This window comes from Bombina bombina, chromosome 7, assembly GCF_027579735.1.
Source record: "Bombina bombina isolate aBomBom1 chromosome 7, aBomBom1.pri, whole genome shotgun sequence".
NCBI lineage: Eukaryota > Metazoa > Chordata > Amphibia > Anura > Bombinatoridae > Bombina > Bombina bombina.
This window is the reverse complement of record NC_069505.1, coordinates 263057127-263077241: the sequence shown is the minus strand read 5'-3', so window position 1 is coordinate 263077241 and position 20115 is coordinate 263057127. Positions and strand designations below refer to the sequence as shown.

General features: G+C 38.9%; 1 protein-coding gene across 1 annotated transcript in view; it reads left to right on the top strand.

Moving 5' to 3' along the window:
- CCDC66 (coiled-coil domain containing 66) overlaps positions 1 to 20115 on the top strand; it is a 177662-nt gene that overhangs the window by 11403 nt on the left and 146144 nt on the right. The window contains exon 5 of the mRNA XM_053720735.1: positions 15229 to 15367. Coding sequence (XP_053576710.1) covers positions 15229 to 15367 — 139 coding nt within the window. The remainder of the gene's footprint in view (positions 1 to 15228; positions 15368 to 20115) is intronic.

Here is a 20115-nt window from a genome sequence, read left to right as displayed (position 1 = left end):
TTGTTATTTTGATATATATATATATATATATATATATAACGCACGCACACACACACACATAATGTGTGTATTTACAATAAAAAAAAAAAATCATCTATGTGAAGAACATTGGAATGTTAAATATTTTCAGTAAATACGCAGTAAAACTTGTTGTTATTATAATTATTATAATGTAGACACATACAGTATGATGTGTTTTACAGATATATGTGCCCTCACCAATCTAGAGGATCTATCTATACAAGGAGAAACTTCCAATACTCAGACATGTGGCAAAATACAACATACACTGAAGTCTCGCTCAAACTTTTATCCTTTACAAACAAGGGGTAAAAGCTTAGAGGTTTTTCATAAAAGAGTAGTGGAAGACCTTACCCTTCTTTCAAAATCTCAGACTGGTAAGGCTTCAAACTTGTCAATGAGAGAAAGAGAGGCTATTGTCACTCTCCAAAACAACCCGCACATAGTTATCCGCCAGTCGGATAAGGGTGGTAGTTTGGTTGTTCTGGATAAGAGTACATATATTGATGAAGCACTCAGACAGTTGAGCGATTCTGAAGCATATCAACTACTTCCCAAAAATCCCACTGCAAACTATAAAGATCTTCTTGTGGATCTTTTGGATGATGGTCTGGAGATGGGCATCATTGATCAGCAGACATTTGATTGCCTCACAGTAGACAGTCCAGTGATGCCCATCTTCCACCATTTTCCAAAGGTCCATAAAAGCCTGACAAATGTACAAGGTAGGCCCATAGTGGCCGGAATAGGTTCCCTTTTGGAACCACTGTCCAAATGGGTAGATGACTATCTCCAGCCTTTAGTCTCTTGTCTACCTAGTTATATACGTGACACTGCACATGCGCTATCAAAATTTGAGACCACACAGTGGGAACCACAATTTAGCTGGCTCACCATAGATGTGGTCTCACTATATTCAACAATACCCCACGAGTTTGGGATTAAGGCGGTTTCTTTCTTTTTGGAACAACATACCAATATTTCGCAGGAACACAGAAATTTTTTGATTCGAGCAATTGAATTTCTGTTGCATCATAATTTTTTCATGTTCAATGACGACTGTTATCTCCAGAGGCGTGGAACCGCGATGGGGGCTAAATTTGCCCCCTCCTATGCCAACCTCTTTATGGGGTGGTGGGAGCGGTTCCACGTCTATGGAGATAACAATATCTTTTCATCTTCAATAGTGAAATACATGCGTTTCATTGATGACCTGTTGATTATCTGGTCTTCAGGCCATTCTCAGGCACAGGCATTTGTTGAACATCTTAACACGAATAGGATAGGACTAAAGTTTACGTTTGAATGGAACAAGAAATCCATTAACTACCTTGATGTCACATTGACATTTGATAAATGTTCCAAAAAGATAAACTCTACTCTTTTTAGAAAACCGATCTCGGGCAATACCCTGTTACACGCTCGCAGCAGTCATCCTGGGCATGTGTTTAAGGGTATTGCCAAAGGTCAATTTATGCGAGCTAGACGAAACTGTACTCGTTTTGAAGATTTTCAGGGAGAGAGTCAAAGCCTTAGTGAAAGGTTTGCAGACAGACAGTATTCGAAAAAATTGGTCAAAAGATCCTATATTGAAGTTAGCCAAACGAACAGAGAGGATTTGTTTACACACAAGACAAAGACACTGACTAACAGCACTGACACTAAGACAAAACCAACATTGGTTACTACATACTCTAACCAATATTACCAAGTGTGTAACATAATAAGAAAGAATTTGCCGATTCTAAGAGGGGACACTAGACTGCGCGGCGTCATTAAAGATGGATGTAACTTTGTTTACAAAAAGAATCTGACGCTGGGCAACCTTTTAGCCCCTAGTATGCTTAAGAAGGAAAAAAGAAATCACTCTTGGCTACACTTCAATGGTACCTACAAATGTGGAAAAAGGTCGTGCAAATCTTGTGACCACATATATGTATCTAACACCTTTACTTCAGCCACAACTATGGAAGTTTTTGAAACAAAAGGATGTGTTAAGTGTGGTAACAAATATGTGGTATACTTGATAGAATGCACCCAGTGTGTCCGCCAATATGTAGGTAGAACCACCAGGGAAGTGGGGACTAGGATAAAAGAGCACCTTTCATACGTTAATCAAGAGAGAGCGGTCTCAGCTCTATCTAAACATTTTTTGGAGGTACATCATGGAAATTTGAGCACCTTTAGGTGGCAGGCTATCAAGCAGATTGTAAGTCCCCCTAGAGGTGGTAACAAATTTCATATCTTATCCAGACAGGAGATCTACTGGATTCATAAACTCGGTAGCCTGCTACCTACAGGGTTTAACTCAGAGTTTGACATCATTAATTACTGGCATAGGTAGTATATCATCTTAGCTATTCTTTGGAAGTTCAAAAGATGAAAGGGAATTGAGACTTAAGGTTTAAACTTGTACTATTTACTAAATAGGCTTGCATCAGCAATACGGCTGTAAACTATAGGAGATTTATGATTTTTATCATACTGGCACTAAATACTATATATAATAAAAAAAATAAAAAAAATTAAAAAAAAAAGGTTTGACATATGTTCCATCAAGTGTAAAGCCAGAAATTATATGTGTTGAATTATAGCTAATTATCACATTTGGTTATTTTAATACCTATATTCTAAGAGATAGGCATGTCAATTCAAGTTTCATACTGTATTGTGCCTTTATTTCTATCTAACCCAAATTTATTAATATCTAATGTTATCATCATAATCTTTTGTAGCAGTTAAGTTTAAATGTATATTATTGCTATCCATTGTTATTATTAATATGCCCTATCTATATTGAATAATATGTAACAGGGTTAGCCTTTGTTTGAGTTACTACATTTTTATCCCTTTCATTTAAGATTAACAAATCTTCAGATACACTTTTTCAATAATTGACTTTACTATGCATGTATTAACTATAAAGTATCAAGTCTTTCTTGCTATTACTAGTATCATCATCTCATGTAAAATTGTATATGCACTTAATGCATTTAAGTTATATAAACACTTTTTAGTTTTCTAATAATATATTGTGACCTTAATTTAAAATATGCTGTCACTTAAAGGGTTAAAGCACGTATGTGCAGTGTACAAACTACACCAATTGCAGATGGGTTGTGGCTTTAAATAGCATACACCTGTTGTCTGCATTTTATGTCTAAGACTACGGTCTGAGTGACCGAAACCGGTCAGACTTTCTTTTTACTGCTTTTCACCCTTTATTTGTTTTGTTAGGAGTCTGCCTTTTTAATAGTTATTAATAAAATTACTATTTTATATATACCTTACATCTGAGAGACTTTGGACTTTTTTCTAAATACTTCTAACAGTCGTGGATGCTTGGAACTTCTTGGGAGATTTTTTTTTTTACATACAGTATATATTATAGCCTCTTGCAGTCAAAAACATATTATTGTTATTATAATTATTATTATGTAGACACATATAATAGCCTCTTGCAGTCAAAAACATGGCCTTTTAAACCCTTGTAAATATTTTTTATTAATATTATATACCAAATTTTTATAAGATAGTGTTTATATGAGTCTAGCCGTATATATTAATGTATTTATGTTGTGTTTGGTGCAACTTTAATTTTATCCCTAACCCTTTACCCTAGGTCTTCAGTTGCGCTAACCCGATGGGCATTAAATTTAATTGCGCTCAAGTGAATGGGTTTACTTTCAACACACAAATTAGTGAGCCCGCCATATTGTTATACTGTGGGTGTGCTAACGTTAGCGTGCCGCTTTTAATCTCTACCCTTTGTGTTTTAGTGTGCCAGCTTGCACAGCTGTTCTGTGTTCACTTTGTATAAAGATGTCAGGTATCAAAAATGGCGTACTCCACCCTCTTTATGTTCAGTATCATTGTGTTATGATAAATGTTATACAATCATGGCACCATTTCCACGTAGCTCTACAGAAAATGTAGCCCCTTTTTAAAGGGACTTGAATGGGGAAAAAACCCCCATTATTGGTTCAGGTAGAACATGCATTTTTAAAGGGACAGTCAATTTGAAAATTTGTATAGTTTAAAAAGATAGTCCCTTTATTACCTATTCCCAAGTTTTTCACAACCAGCACTTTTATATCAAAGGATCATTAAATACAGTAGATATGCATGATAAAAAGATAATTTAAAAGCTATGTCTATGTCCGCGTCCCCTGTATCATGTGACAACCATCAGCCAATCACAAATGCATATATGTATATACTGTGAATTCTTGCACATGCTCAATAGGAAAAGTGTAAATATAAAACAACACATTTTAGTAATGGAAGTAATTTGTAAAGTTGTTTTAAAATTACATGCTCTATCTGAATCATGAAAGTTTAATTTTGTCGAGTGTCCCTTTTCTTCTGTTATGTGTGATCAGTCCACGGGTCATCATTACTTCTGGGATATAACTCCTCCCCAACAGGAAATGCAAGAGGATTCACCCAGCAGAGCTGCATATAGCTCCTCCCCTCTACGTCAGTCCAAGTCATTCTCTTGCACCCAACGACTAGATAGGATGTGTGAGAGGACTGTGGTGATTAAACTTAGTTTTTATGACTTCAATCAAAAGTTTGTTATTTTACAATAGCACCGGAGCGTGTTATTACTTCTCTGGCAGAGTTTGAGGAAGAATCTGCCAGAGTTTTTTACTATGATTTTAACCGGAGTAGTTAAGATCATATTGCTGTTCTCGGCCATCTGAGGGAGGTAAAAGCTTCAGATCAGGGGACAGCGGGCAGATGAATCTGCATTGAGGTATGTAGCAGTTTTTATTTTCTGAATGGAATTGATGAGAAAATCCTGCCATACCGTTATAATGACATGTATGTATACACTTCAGTATTCTGGGGATGGTATTTCACCGGAACTACTCTGTTAAAAGTCACTAATCCTTTTAATAAATATTATCATGTTAAACGTTTTTGCTGGAATGTAGAATCGTTTACATTGCTGAGGTACTGAGTGAATAAATATTTGGGCATTATTTTCCACTTGGCAGTTGTTTGCTTTTAATTGTGACAGTTTCGTTTCTCTTCACTGCTGTGTGTGAGAGGGAGGGGCCGTTTTTGGCGCTCTTTGCTACGCATCAAAAATTTCCAGTCAGCTACTCTTATATTTCCTGCATGATCCGGTTCATCTCTGACAGGTCTCAGGGGTCTTCAAACTTCTTTGGAGGGAGGTATATTCTCTCAGCAGAGCTGTGAGAATTTTATATTGACTGTGAATAAAAACGTTGCTCTGTAATTTTTATGTCAAATTTAATTATTGTTATTTTACTAATGGGAACAAACCTTTGCTAAAAGTTGTGTTGTTTTAAAGTTTGATGCTATAACTGTTTTTCAGTTCATTATTTCAACTGTCATTTAATCGTTTAGTACCTCTTTGAGGCACAGTACGTTTTTGCTAAAAAAGATTATAACCAAGTTGCAAGTTTATTGCTAGTGTGTTAAACATGTCTGACTCAGAGGAAGATATCTGTGTCATTTGTTCCAATGCCAAGGTGGAGCCCAATAGAAATTTATGTACTAACTGTATTGATGCTACTTTAAATAAAAGTCAATCTGTACAATGTGAACAAATTTCACCAAACAGCGAGGGGAGAGTTATGCCGACTAACTCGCCTCACGCGGCAGTACCTGCATCTCCCGCCCGGGAGGTGCGTGATATTATGGCGCCTAGTACATCTGGGCGGCCATTACAGATAACATTACAAGATATGGCTACTGTTATGACTGAAGTTTTGTCTAAATTACCAGAACTAAGAGGCAAGCGTGATCACTCTGGGGTGAGAACAGAGTGCGCTGACAATACTAGGGCCATGTCTGATACTGCGTCACAGCTTGCAGAGCATGAGGACGGAGAGCTTCATTCTGTGGGTGACGGTTCTGATCCAAACAGATTGGATTCAGATATTTCAAATTTTAAATTTAAATTGGAGAACCTCCGTGTATTACTAGGGGAGGTCTTAGCAGCTCTCAATGATTGTAACACCGTTGCAATACCAGAGAAACTGTGTAGGTTGGATAAATACTTTGCGGTACCGGCGAGTACTGACGTTTTTCCTATACCTAAGAGACTAACTGAAATTGTTACTAAGGAGTGGGATAGACCCGGTGTGCCGTTCTCACCCCCTCCAATATTTAGAAAGATGTTTCCAATAGACGCCACCACTCGGGACTTATGGCAAACGGTCCCTAAGGTGGAGGGAGCAGTTTCTACTTTAGCTAAGCGTACCACTATCCCGGTGGAGGATAGCTGTGCTTTTTCAGATCCAATGGATAAAAAATTAGAGGGTTACCTTAAGAAAATGTTGTTCAACAAGGTTTTATATTGCAACCCCTTGCATGTATCGCGCCGATTACGGCTGCGGCAGCATTTTGGATTGAGTCTCTGGAAGAGAACCTTAGTTCATCTACGCTAGACGACATTACGGACAGGCTTAGAGTCCTTAAACTAGCTAATTCATTCATTTCGGAGGCCGTAGTACATTTAACCAAACTTACGGCTAAGAACTCAGGATTCGCCATACAGGCACGTAGGGCGCTGTGGCTAAAATCCTGGTCAGCTGATGTTACTTCTAAGTCCAAATTACTTAATATACCTTTCAAGGGGCAGTCTTTATTTGGGCCCGGTTTGAAAGAAATTATCGCTGACATTACAGGAGGTAAGGGCCACGCCCTACCTCAAGACAAAGCCAAAGCTAAGGCTAGACAGTCTAATTTTCGTCCCTTTCGGAATTTCAAAACAGGAGCAGCATCAACCTCCACTGCACCAAAACAGGAAGGAGCTGTTGCTCGTTACAGGCAAGGCTGGAAGCCTAACCAGTCCTGGAACAAGAGCAAGCAGGCCAGGAAACCTGCTGCTGCCCCAAAGACAGCATGAACCGAAAGCCCCCGATCCGGGACCGGATCTAGTGGGGGGCAGACTTTCTCTCTTCGCCCAGGCCTGGGCAAGAGATGTTCAGGATCCCTGGGCACTAGAGATCATATCTCAGGGATACCTTCTAGACTTCAAATTATCTCCCCCAAGAGGGAGATTTCATCTGTCAAGGTTGTCAACAAACCAGATAAAGAAAGAAGCGTTTCTACGCTGTGTACAAGATCTGTTATTAATGGGAGTGATCCATCCGGTTCCGCGGTCGGAACAAGGACAGGGGTTCTACTCAAACCTGTTTGTGGTTCCCAAAAAAGAGGGAACTTTCAGGCCAATCTTAGATTTAAAGATTCTAAACAAATTCCTAAGAGTTCCATCGTTCAAAATGGAAACTATTCGGACAATCTTACCCATGATCCAAAAGGGTCAGTACATGACCACAGTGGATTTAAAAGATGCTTACCTTCACATACCGATCCACAAAGATCATCACCGGTATCTAAGGTTTGCCTTCTTAGACAGGCACTACCAGTTTGTAGCTCTTCCATTCGGATTGGCTACGGCTCCAAGAATCTTCACAAAGGTTCTGGGTGCCCTTCTGGCGGTACTAAGACCGCGAGGGATTTCGGTAGCTCCGTACCTAGACGACATTCTAATACAAGCTTCAAGCTTTCAAACTGCCAAGTCTCATACAGAGCTAGTTCTGGCATTTCTAAGGGCGCATGGATGGAAAGTGAACGAAAAGAAGAGTTCTCTTTTTCCTCTCACAAGAGTTCCATTCTTGGGGACTCTTATAGATTCTGTAGAAATGAAGATTTACCTGACAGAAGACAGGTTAACAAAGCTTCAAAATGCATGCCGTGTCCTTCATTCCATTCAACACCCGTCAGTAGCTCAATGCATGGAGGTGATCGGCTTAATGGTAGCGGCAATGGACATAGTACCTTTTGCACGCCTACACCTCAGACCGCTGCAATTGTGCATGCTAAGTCAGTGGAATGGGGATTACTCAGATTTGTCCCCTACTCTGAATCTGAATCAAGAGACCAGAAATTCTCTTCTATGGTGGCTTTATCGGCCACACCTGTCCAGGGGGATGCCATTCAGCAGGCCAGACTGGACAATTGTAACAACAGACGCCAGCCTACTAGGTTGGGGCGCTGTCTGGAATTCTCTGAAGGCTCAGGGACTATGGAATCAGGAGGAGAGTCTCCTTCCCATAAACATTCTGGAATTGAGAGCAGTTCTCAATGCCCTTCTGGCTTGGCCCCAATTAACAACTCGGGGGTTCATCAGGTTTCAGTCGGACAACATCACGACTGTAGCTTACATCAACCATCAGGGAGGGACAAGAAGCTCCCTAGCAATGATGGAAGTATCAAGGATAATTCGCTGGGCAGAGTCTCACTCTTGCCACCTGTCAGCAATCCACATCCCGGGAGTGGAGAACTGGGAGGCGGATTTCTTGAGTCGCCAGACTTTTCATCCGGGGGAGTGGGAACTTCATCCGGAGGTCTTTGCCCAAATACTTCGAAGTTGGGGCAAACCAGAGATAGATCTCATGGCGTCTCGCCAGAACGCCAAACTTCCTCGCTACGGGTCCAGATCCAGGGATCCGGGAGCGGTTCTGATAGATGCTTTGACAGCACCTTGGAACTTCGGGATGGCTTATGTGTTTCCACCCTTCCCGCTGCTTCCTCGATTGATTGCCAAAATCAAACAGGAGAGAGCATCAGTGATTCTAATAGCGCCTGCATGGCCACGCAGGACTTGGTATGCAGATCTAGTGGACATGTCATCCTGTCCGCCTTGGTCTCTACCTCTAAGACAGGACCTTCTGATACAGGGTCCGTTCAAACATCAAAATCTAACTTCTCTGAAGCTGACTGCTTGGAAATTGAACGCTTGATTTTATCAAAACGTGGTTTTTCTGAGTCGGTTATTGATACCCTGATACAGGCTAGGAAGCCTGTTACCAGAAGGATTTACCATAAAATATGGCGTAAATACCTATACTGGTGCGAATCCAAAGGTTACTCCTGGAGTAAGGTTAGGATCGCTAGGATATTGTCTTTTCTACAAGAAGGTTTAGAAAAGGGTTTATCAGCTAGTTCATTAAAGGGACAGATTTCAGCTCTGTCCATCTTGTTACACAGGCGTCTGTCAGAAGATCCAGACGTCCAGGCCTTTTGTCAGGCTTTAGCTAGGATCAAGCCTGTGTTTAAAGCTGTTGCTCCGCCATGGAGTTTAAATTTAGTTCTTAACGTTTTACAGGGTGTTCCGTTTGAACCCCTTCATTCCATTGATATAAAATTGTTGTCTTGGAAAGTTCTGTTTTTAATGGCTATTTCCTCGGCTCGAAGAGTCTCTGAGTTATCAGCCTTACATTGTGATTCTCCTTATCTGATTTTTCACTCAGACAAGGTAGTTCTGCGTACTAAACCTGGGTTCTTACCTAAGGTAGTCACTAACAGGAACATCAATCAAGAGATTGTTGTTCCATCCTTGTGCCCAAATCCTTCTTCAAAGAAGGAACGTCTTCTACACAATCTGGATGTAGTTCGTGCCCTCAAGTTCTACTTGCAGGCAACTAAAGATTTTCGCCAAACTTCTTCCCTGTTTGTCGTTTATTCTGGACAGAGGAGAGGTCAAAAAGCTTCTGCTACCTCTCTCTCTTTTTGGCTTCGTAGCATAATACGTTTAGCCTATGAGACTGCTGGACAGCAGCCTCCTGAAAGAATTACAGCTCACTCCACTAGAGCTGTGGCTTCCACTTGGGCCTTTAAGAATGAGGCCTCTGTTGAACAGATTTGCAAGGCTGCAACTTGGTCTTCGCTTCATACTTTTTCCAAATTTTACAAATTTGACACTTTTGCTTCTTCGGAGGCTATTTTTGGGAGAAAGGTTCTTCAGGCAGTGGTTCCTTCTGTATAATGAGCCTGCCTATCCCTCCCGTCATCCGTGTACTTTTGCTTTGGTATTGGTATCCCAGAAGTAATGATGACCCGTGGACTGATCACACATAACAGAAGAAAACATAATTTATGCTTACCTGATAAATTCCTTTCTTCTGTTGTGTGATCAGTCCACGGCCCGCCCTGTTTTAAGGCAGGTAAATATCTTTTAAATTATACTCCAGTCACCACTTCACCCTTGGTTACTCCTTTCTCGTTGATTCTTGGTCGAATGACTGGGACTGACGTAGAGGGGAGGAGCTATATGCAGCTCTGCTGGGTGAATCCTCTTGCATTTCCTGTTGGGGAGGAGTTATATCCCAGAAGTAATGATGACCCGTGGACTGATCACACAACAGAAGAAAGGAATTTATCAGGTAAGCATAAATTATGTTTTTTATACACTTTTTACCTCTACGATTAACTGTATCTAAGTCCCTTCAGTAAGCAATAAGCAAGCGCTATCCAGGGAAGTGAACTAAAAATGGGCTGACATCTAAGCTTTCATTCCTTCCTTTTCAAATAAAGATACTAAGAGAACGAAGAAAAATTGATAATAGGCGTAAATTATTAAGTTGCTTAAAATTGCATGCTCTATCTATCTGAATCATGCGAAAAAAATTGGGTTTAGTATCCCTTTAACCCCTTAACGACCAACGACGTATGGGGTACGTCCTGCAAAAAAATGCAGTTAACGACCAAGGACGTACCCCGTACGTCGTTGGTCTTTGAAAGCCCTGGAAGCGATCCTGATCGCTTCCAGCCGCTTTCATGTTATTGCAGTGATGCCTCGATATTGAGGCATTCTGCAATAACAGTTTTGAGCAGTCCGATTTAGAGAGAGCCACTCTGTGGCCCTCTCTGCATCGGCCATTGATTGCAGTGTTCGTTGGTGGGTGGGAGCTTATCCAGGGAGGCAGGTGGGCGGCGATCAATGGAGGAGGGGGGCAGGATCGCGTGTGGGGTGCGTGCCAGAATGCCGCGCGTGCACGGGAGTGCGTGTGCGGGTGGGAACCCTACACTATGAAACAAGTATAAGGACTCAGTGGGAGAGACTCAGTGGGAGAGAGGGTATAAATAAATAAAATTAGTAATCTGGGAGAGGATTGGGGGTTGGGGGTTGTGGGGGGGGCAGCTACACTACAGAAAATAGTTGTTTTTTTTTAATAAAAAATAAACAAAAACGTTTTTAATTTCAAACTGGGTAGTACCCAGTACCCAATATGGCGCACAATAAGGCAGGGGGGGATCAGGGAGGTTGGGGGCTAAGGGGGGATCCTACATAGCAGCATATGTAAATATGCTCAAAAAAATAATAAAAAAATAAAAGAGAGCTTTTATTTTAGTACTGACAGACTTTCTGCCAGTACTTAAGATGGCGGGGACAATTGTGGGGTTGGGGATGGAAGAGAGCTGTTTGGGAGGGATCAGGGGGTGTGATGTGTCAGGTGGGAGGCTGATCTCTACACTAAAGCTAAAATTAACCCTGCAAGCTCCCTACAAGCTACCTAATTAACCCCTTCACTGCTAGCCATAATACTCGTGTGATGCGCAGCGGCATTTAGCGGCCTTCTAATTACCAAAAAGCAACGCCAAAGTCATATATGTCTGCTATTTCTGAACAAAGGGGATCCCAGAGAAGCATTTACAACCATTTGTGCCATAATTGCACAAGCTGTTTGTAAATGATTTCAATGAGAAACCTAAAATTGTGAAAAATTTAACGTTTTTTTTAATTTGATCGCATTTGGCGGTGAAATGGTGGCATGAAATATACCAAAATGGGCCTAGATGAATACTTTGGGATGTCTACTAAAAAAAAATATATACATGTCAATGGATATTCAGAGATTCCTGAAAGATATTAGTGTTCTAATGTAACTAGCGCTAATTTTGAAAAATAATGGTTTGGAAATAGCAAAGTGCTACTTGTACTTATTGCCCTATAACTTACAAAAAAAGCAAAGAACATGTAAACATTGGGTATTTCTAAACTCAGGACAAAATTTAGAAACTATTTAGCATGGGTGTTTTTTAGTGGTTGTAGATGTGTAACAGATTTTGGGGGTCATAGTTAGAAAAAGTGTGTTTTTTTTTCAATTTTTTTCCTCATATTTTATATTTTTTTTTATAGTAAATTATAAGATATGATGAAAATAATGTATCTTTAGAAAGTCCATTTAATGGCGAGAAAAACGGTATATAATATGTGTGGGTACAGTAAATGAGTAAGAGGAAAATTACAGCTAAACACAAACACCGCAGAAATGTAAAAATAGCCTTGGTCCCAAACGGACAGAAAATGGAAAAGTGCTGTGGTCATTAAGGGGTTAATATTACAGCGCTGCATAGTATGTTGGTGCTTTTATAAATAAACAATAATAATAGCTGGCTGCGCAAAACAAATCTTCATTAAAAATAATAATAATAATAATAAGCTTAATAGATTAAAATGAGTTATGGTTTCATTTTAATTCACACAAATAATAATAGTAATAACTAGAGAGGATTCTTAAAGGGATAGTTTGTTTAATTGTTGTAATAGAAAAGCTCAATGCAGTGGGTTATATTTAATAGAAATCATTGCAATATGTATTCATAATTTTAAAAGTATTTTACCTAATTTTTTTTATTTTTTTATCTTCATTTGTCCAGTGTCCATTACTTACTTTTGCAGCCCTACAAGGAGGCTGTAGTCTCTACAGGAAGGCTTTTCAGGTTTACTTTGTTTTAACATATTTGTTTTTATTAAAAGAGCACTGTTTAATATCCCTTTAATAATTTTACTTTAGATACTTCAGTACCGTTTCAATTATCTCTGTTTTTCACGGGGGTTATAGATAGGTCCGATCAGCAATACAAAAAAAACAAGATTATATGATTTTAAAAAAAAATGTATTATAATCTCTAATCAAATTTATTTTTATTTAGCTATCAAAGTAAAGTCAACTACATTGTAAAAATATCCATCTCTTAGTACTGATATTTGTTATACAAAAAATGCTGTATGCTGAATATTTCACTTATTTAATTATTTTCTTATATAGTAATGTGATGACTTAAATGTTTTATATATATATATATATATATATATATATATATATATATATATATATATATATATATATATATATATATATATATATATATTCCTATATCTTTCTCATACTTTTTTTTTTTTTTTTTTTTCTTTTCATCTACAAAACATAATTGAAAATACATATTTTATAAGTTAACGTTTATCTTTTCTTTCCATCAAAATTTCATGTGTAATTAAGCAGAAAATATACATTGCTGAGTCTTCTACCACACAGGACAGTAGCAATATGTAAACACATTTGCAGTATTTATAGCCTCATAAACCAGCATCTGGCTTTACTTGGGCTAATAAGCCGCTGCTTTTTTTATAAGGGCTTCCAATGATTCTGCTGACTAAATGGAATATTGAAACTACCACCTCCATTTGTTTACCAAGGTCTGATTCCCTGACTAGTAACTGAGCTAGTATGCTAAAACATTTACTGCTGAGAATAGGAAATTGAAATATATATATATATATATATATATATATACATATATATATATACACATACAGGTAGCCCTCAGTTTACGCCGGGGTTAGGTTCCAGAAGGAATGGTTGTAAATCGAAACTGTTGTAAATTGAAACCCAGTTTTAATGTAAGTCAATGGAAAGTGAGGGGATTAGGTTCCAGGCCCCTCTCAAAATTGTCATAAGTAACACCTAATACATTATTTTTAAAGCTTTGAAATGAAGACTTTAAATGCTAAACAGCATTATAAACCTAATAAAATAATCACACAACACAGAATATATAATTAAACTAAGTTAAATGAACAAAAACATTTGCTAAACAGCATTATAAACCTAATAAAATAATCACACAACACAGACTTCACTTGCATTTTTCTGCAAACAGTTCTTTCTATGCATTCCAATCTATATAACCTATATATAATTTATATTTGTTCCTTTTAAATCTGCTCGATAGCTCAGGTCTGTTTAAACTGATTAATTTCAGCTTACTTGGTTTTGCTGCAACACAAGCGGACAGCTCCACCTACTGGCTATTTAAATAAATGCACTGCTTCTCAATGCTTTTCAATAGCAGTCACATGACTGGAAAAAAAGGTTGTTATTCTGAAACGGTGTAAATTGAACCGTTGTAAAACGAGGGCCACCTGTACACATATACACACACACACACAAACAACCAAGATGTTTCTGGGTAAGATATGCAAATTAGACATGCAACATCTCAGACTTTTTGCTTCAAATAATGTTGACACACGTGGTCCCCTAATGGGGGGCTGCACTCACCACTGCAAAATTATCAGTTTCTCTGGTTTTATTATGTATAGGTAGGTGTTTGAGTAAAATATAATTTTTTGCTTTATTCTGTAAACTACTGACAACATTTCTCCTGCATTCAAATAAAAATATTTGTGATTTAGAGCATTTATTTGAAGAAAATGACAACTGGTCAAAATAATAAAGATGATACAGTATTTTCAGACCTCAAATAATGCAAAGAAAACAAGTTCATATTCATTTTTAAACCACACAATACTAGTGTTTTAATTTAGGAAGAGTTCAGAAATCAATATAACCCTGGTTTTCAGTCACAGCTTTAATGCATCTTGGCTGTTCTCCACCAGTCTTTTTTACATTTCCATTGAGTGACTTTATGCCACTCCTTGCACAAAGAGTCAAGCAACTTGGCTTTATTTTATAGCCATCCATCTTCCTGTTGATCACATTCCAGAGGTTTTCAATGGTGTTCAGGTCTGGATATTGGGCTGGCCATGACAGGGTCTTGATCTGGGGGTCCTATGTCTACACCTTGATTGACCTGGCTGTGAGGCATGGAGCATTGTCCTGCTGGAAAACCAATCCTCAGAGTTGGAGAACATTATCAGAGCAGAAGGAAACAAGTTTTATTCCAGGATAACCTTGTACATGACTCGATCCATGCTTCCTTCACAAAGATGAATCTGCCCAATTCCAGCATTACTAAAGCTAGGGCAAGGCTGGAATCGGGCAGATTTAGCTTTGTGAAGGAAGCATGGATCGAGTCACGTACAAGGTTATCCTGGAATAAAACTTGCTTCCTTCTGCTAGATTAAAAAGTGAAATTACAGTGCATTTTCAATAGAAGTGGTCAATTAAAGTCCCTGTAAAATATTGCTTGATATTATTGACCTGATTTCAAATTTACCATCACTTTAAGGTATTGACTGTCGCAAAGTACATTTAAATAAGAAAAAAATGTATGTTTGTACAATTGTTTTAGCATTGTCAGATTTGTATCTATACTTAATTTGCTACGCCAACTGATTTAATGTCTGCATTCTAGACCAAGATGATCATACAGAGGAGTCAGTAGAAGAAAACATTACAGGACTTCTAAAGACTGTAAATGAAACAACTGTCCGAGATGAGAAATCATCACCCTCTGAGAATCAAGATCTTCTGATAATTGAACAGTCAAATATGTATGTATTATAGTTCATTTTAATTTTTTATGACTGCTTTTTCCTAAATCTCGGGTACAGGTTCGCTTATGCGAAGCTGCAGCCGGCGGCGCTCCGACCCCTTGATAAATGGGGCTCTAAGTGGTCTAGTTACTCCCCCCCCCCTTTCCCCGACTTTAGTGACATTTTTCCACTTATGTATACATACTACACTACACAATAGATATGTGCAAAATGTTTTTTTCGTCATTAATTTGCAAAATACAAAAGAGCAAATTTGAACACATTTTGTTAAAGCTAAAGAACAAATTCAAAATATTTTTTTATTTCTTTTGTTTAGTTTCCTCTACCTATAACATGGAGAGATTTAACTGAATGAACAAACATATTTTGTATTTGTTCGTTTAGTCCATGAATACATTTTGGATAAAGTTAGTTGAAATTCTTTAATTTGTTTTACCAACAAATAATGATTTTGCCGGTCTAGTACCCTACACTACACTGCTCTTTACATAAAAAATGTACAAAACTATTTAACTTTTTCAGTTGATTCATTTTTATTGTTGAACATATTTGCTGTCCATATACCCTATGGATATTGTGCTCTACTATAACCAATAGATTCTCATTTAGTACATCCTCTGTGCTATAATTGTATAAAAATTTATTAAAGGGACATAAAACCCAATTTGTTTTTCTTTCATGATTCAGCATGCGATTGTAAGCAACTTACTAATTTACTCTTATCAAATTTTCTTCACTCTCTTGCTATCTTTATTTGAAAAAGCAGGAATGTAAGCATAGGAGGGGGACGATTTTTGCTTCAGACCTGGGTAGCACCTGCTGATTGGTGGGTATACATTTAGCATTAGCAGGCACTACCCAGGGGCTGAACCAAAAATGTGCCGGCTCCTATGCTTATATACCTGCTTTTTCAAATAAAGATAGCAAGAGAACTAAAGAAAATTGATAATAGGAGTAAATTAGAAAGTTTTATAAAATTGCCTGCTATATCTGAATCATGAAAGAAAAAAAATTGGGTTTTGTGTCTCTTTAACCCCTTAACGACTGAGGACGTGCAGGGTACGTCCTCAGAAAAAAGGCAGTTAATGCCTGAGAACGTACCCTGCACGTCCTCAGTGTGGAAAGCAGCTGGAAGCGATCCTGCTCGCTTCCAGCTGCTTTCCGGTTATTGCAGTGATGCCTCGATATGGAGGCATCCTGCAATAACCTTTTTAAGTCATCCGGTGCAGAGAGAGCCACTCTGTGGCCCTCTCTGCACCGGAGATCGGTTGCTCCCTGTGTTGGTGGGTGGGAGCCGGACCGGGAGGCGGGTGGCGGCCATCGATGGCCCTGTGGATGTGAAGGGGGGCGGGATCGTGGGCGGGGGTGGCTGGGGGCGCGCACGGGGAGGGAGCGGGTGGGAACCGCTACACTGCAGAAAATGTGGAAATAAAAAATATAAAAAAATGGAAAATTAAAACAATCAGCAAGGTGGTGGGGGTTTGTCTGTGGGGGGTGGGGGGGGGGGGGAAGCTACACTACAGAAAAAAACAAAAAAAACAAAAAAAAAGCACTTTTTATTGTAAACTGGGTACTGGCAGACAGCTGCCAGTACCCAAGATGGCCCCCAATAAGGCAGAGGGGAGAGTTAGAGAGCGGTTTTGGGGGGGATCAGGGAGGTTGGGGGCTAAGGGGGGGATCCTACACAGTAGCATATGTAAATATGCTAAAAAAAAAATTTTCATTTTTTTTTAAAACCCTTTTATTTTAGTACTGGCAGACTTTCTGCCAGTACTTAAGATGGCGGGGACAATTGTGGGGTGGGGGAGGGAAGGGAGCTGTTTGGGAGGGATCAGGGGGTGGGATGTGTCAGATGGGAGGCTGATCTCTACACTAAAGCTAAAATTAACCCTGCAAGCTCATTACAAACTCCCTAATTAACCCTTTCACTGCTAGCCATAATACACGTGTGAGGCGCAACAGGATTTAGTGGCCTTCTAATTACCAGAAAGCAACGCCAAAGTCATATATGTCTGCTATTTCTGAACAAAGGGGATCCCAGACAAGCATTTACAACCATTTGTGCCATAATTGCACAAGCTGTTTGTAAATGATTTCAGTGAGAAACCTAAAATTGTGAAAAATTTTACGTTTTTTTTTAATTTGATCGCATTTGGCGGTGAAATGGTGGCATGAAATATACCAAAATGGGCCTAGATCAATACTTGGGGTTGTCTACTACACTACACTAAAGCTAAAATTAACCCTACAAGCTCCCTAAAAGCTCCCTAATTAACCCCTTAACTGCTGGGCATGATACACTTGTGGTGCGCAGTGGCATTTAGCGGCCTTCTAATTACCAAAAAGCAACGCCAAAGCCATATATGTGTGCTATTTCTGAACAAAGGGGATCCCAGAGAAGAATTTACAACCATTTATGCCATAATTGCACAAGTTGTTTGTAAATAATTTCAGTGAGAAATCGAAAGTTTGTGAAAAAATTTGTGAAAAAGTGAACAATTTTTTGTATTTGATCGCATTTGGCGGTGAAATGGTGGTATGAAATATACCAAAATTGGCCTAGATCAATACTTTGGGATGTCTACTAAAAAAAAATATATACATGTCAAGGGATATTCAGGGATTCCTGAAAGATATCAGTGTTCTAATGTAACTAGCGCTAATTTTGGAAAAAAATGGTTTGGAAATAGCAAAGTGCTACTTGTATTTATGGCCCTATAACTTGCAAAAAAAGCAAAGAACATGTAAAAATTGGGTATTTCTAAACTCAGGACAAAATTTAGAAACTATTTAGCATGGGTGTTTTTTGGTGGTTTTAGATATGTAACAGATTTTGGGGGTCAAAGTTAGAAAAAGTGTGTTTTTTTCCATTTTTCCTCATATTTTATCATTTTTTTTATAGTAAATTATAAGATATGATGAAAATAATGGTATCTTTAGAAAGTCCATTTAATGGCGAGAAAAACGGTATATAATATGTGTGGGTACAGTAAATGAGTAAGAAGAAAATTACAGCTAAACACAAACACCGCAAAAATGTAAAAATAGCCTTGGTCCCAAACGGACAGAAAATGGAAAAGTGCTCTGGTCACTAAGGGGTTAAAGGGACATTGCTTACAAGATTTTTCTCTTGTAAGGTGTATCCAGTCCACGGGTTCATCCATTACTTGTGGAATATTCTCCTTCCCAACAGGAAGCTGTAAGAGGACACCCACAGCAGAGCTGTCTATATAGCTCCTCCCCTAACTGCCACCCTCAGTCATTCTCTTGCAGCTCTCGACAAGATAGGAAGTATCAAGAGATATGTGGTGACTTAGTGTAGTTTTTACCTTCAATCAAAAGTTTGTTGTTTGTTTTAAACGGTACCAGCGTTGTACTGTTTTACTCTCAGGCAGAAATTAGAAGAAGAGTTCTGCCTGGAGGTTGATGATCTTAGCGGTTTGTAACTAAGGTACATTGCTGTTCTCACACATAAAGAGTATGAGACAACTTCAGTTGGGGGAACGGTCTGCAGATTACCTGCTTTGAGGTATGTTCAGTATATTTATTTCTAGAGAGATGAATGAGTTCTAGAAAATGCTGACAGAGCCTTGTGTATTTGAGGTAAGCCTGATGCAGTGATTTAACAGCGACTGGGATCATGCTTACAAAACAGGGTAATACTCTTATTACTTAGTGACAGTTAAACGTTTACATGAATTCAAAAATAGGACATTTTTTCTCTGAGGGAGATAACTCTTTATTTGGGGCCTAGTTTCCATATGGCTAATCAGATACTCCTAGGAGTATTTTCTTAAGGCCCCTCTGGCATCCAGTACATGGTGGGAGGGGCCTATTTTAGCGCTCTAAATGCGCAGTTTTAATTCAGACTGAGACATCCAGCTTCCCTAGAGCAGTCCTCTGGCACCTGAGACCATTACAAAGGGTTTATTTCTGCACAAAATCGTACTTGAGGGCAGGTAGGAGCCTCAGCAGAGCTGTGGCAGGGTGCTTAACTGTCTTGTAACGTTTTTAAATCCGGTTTGGGGCCTAAGGGGTTAATCATCCATTTGCAAGTGGGTGCAATGTTGTTTTAGTCCCTTACACACACTGTAAAAATTTCAAAGACTTTACTATATTTTTACACTGTTTTGCAGTTTAAGTGTTAGTTTTTTTTTCTCTCTTAAAGGCACAGTAACATTTTTGTTTAATTGTTGTTTCACCTTCATTAAAGTGTTTTCCGAGCTTGCTTGTCTCATTGCTAGTCTGTTAAAATGTCTGACATAGAGGAAACTCCTTGTTCAATATGTTTGGAAGCCATTGTGGAACCCCCTCTTAGAATGTGTACCAAATGTACTGATATTTCTATAAACTATAAAGACCATATTATTGCGCTTAAAGATTTATCTCCAGGGGATTCTCTGACTGAAAAGAGGGAGATTATGCCATCTAACTCTCCCCATGTGTCAGAACCTATAACTCCCGCTCAAGTGACGCCAAGTACATCAAGCGTGTCTAATTCTTTTACCTTACAGGACATGGCGGCAGTTATGAATGCTACCCTCACAGAGGTATTTTCCAAACTGCCAGGGTTACAAGGAAAGCGAGACAGCTCTGGGGCTAGAACTAATACAGAGCTTTCTGACGCTTTAATGCCTGTATCCGATATACCCTCACAATACTCAGAAGCCGAGGCAGGTGAGCTTCTATCTGTGGGTGACATTTCAGACTCAGGGAAGGAGTTGCTTCAGTCTGATTCTGAAATG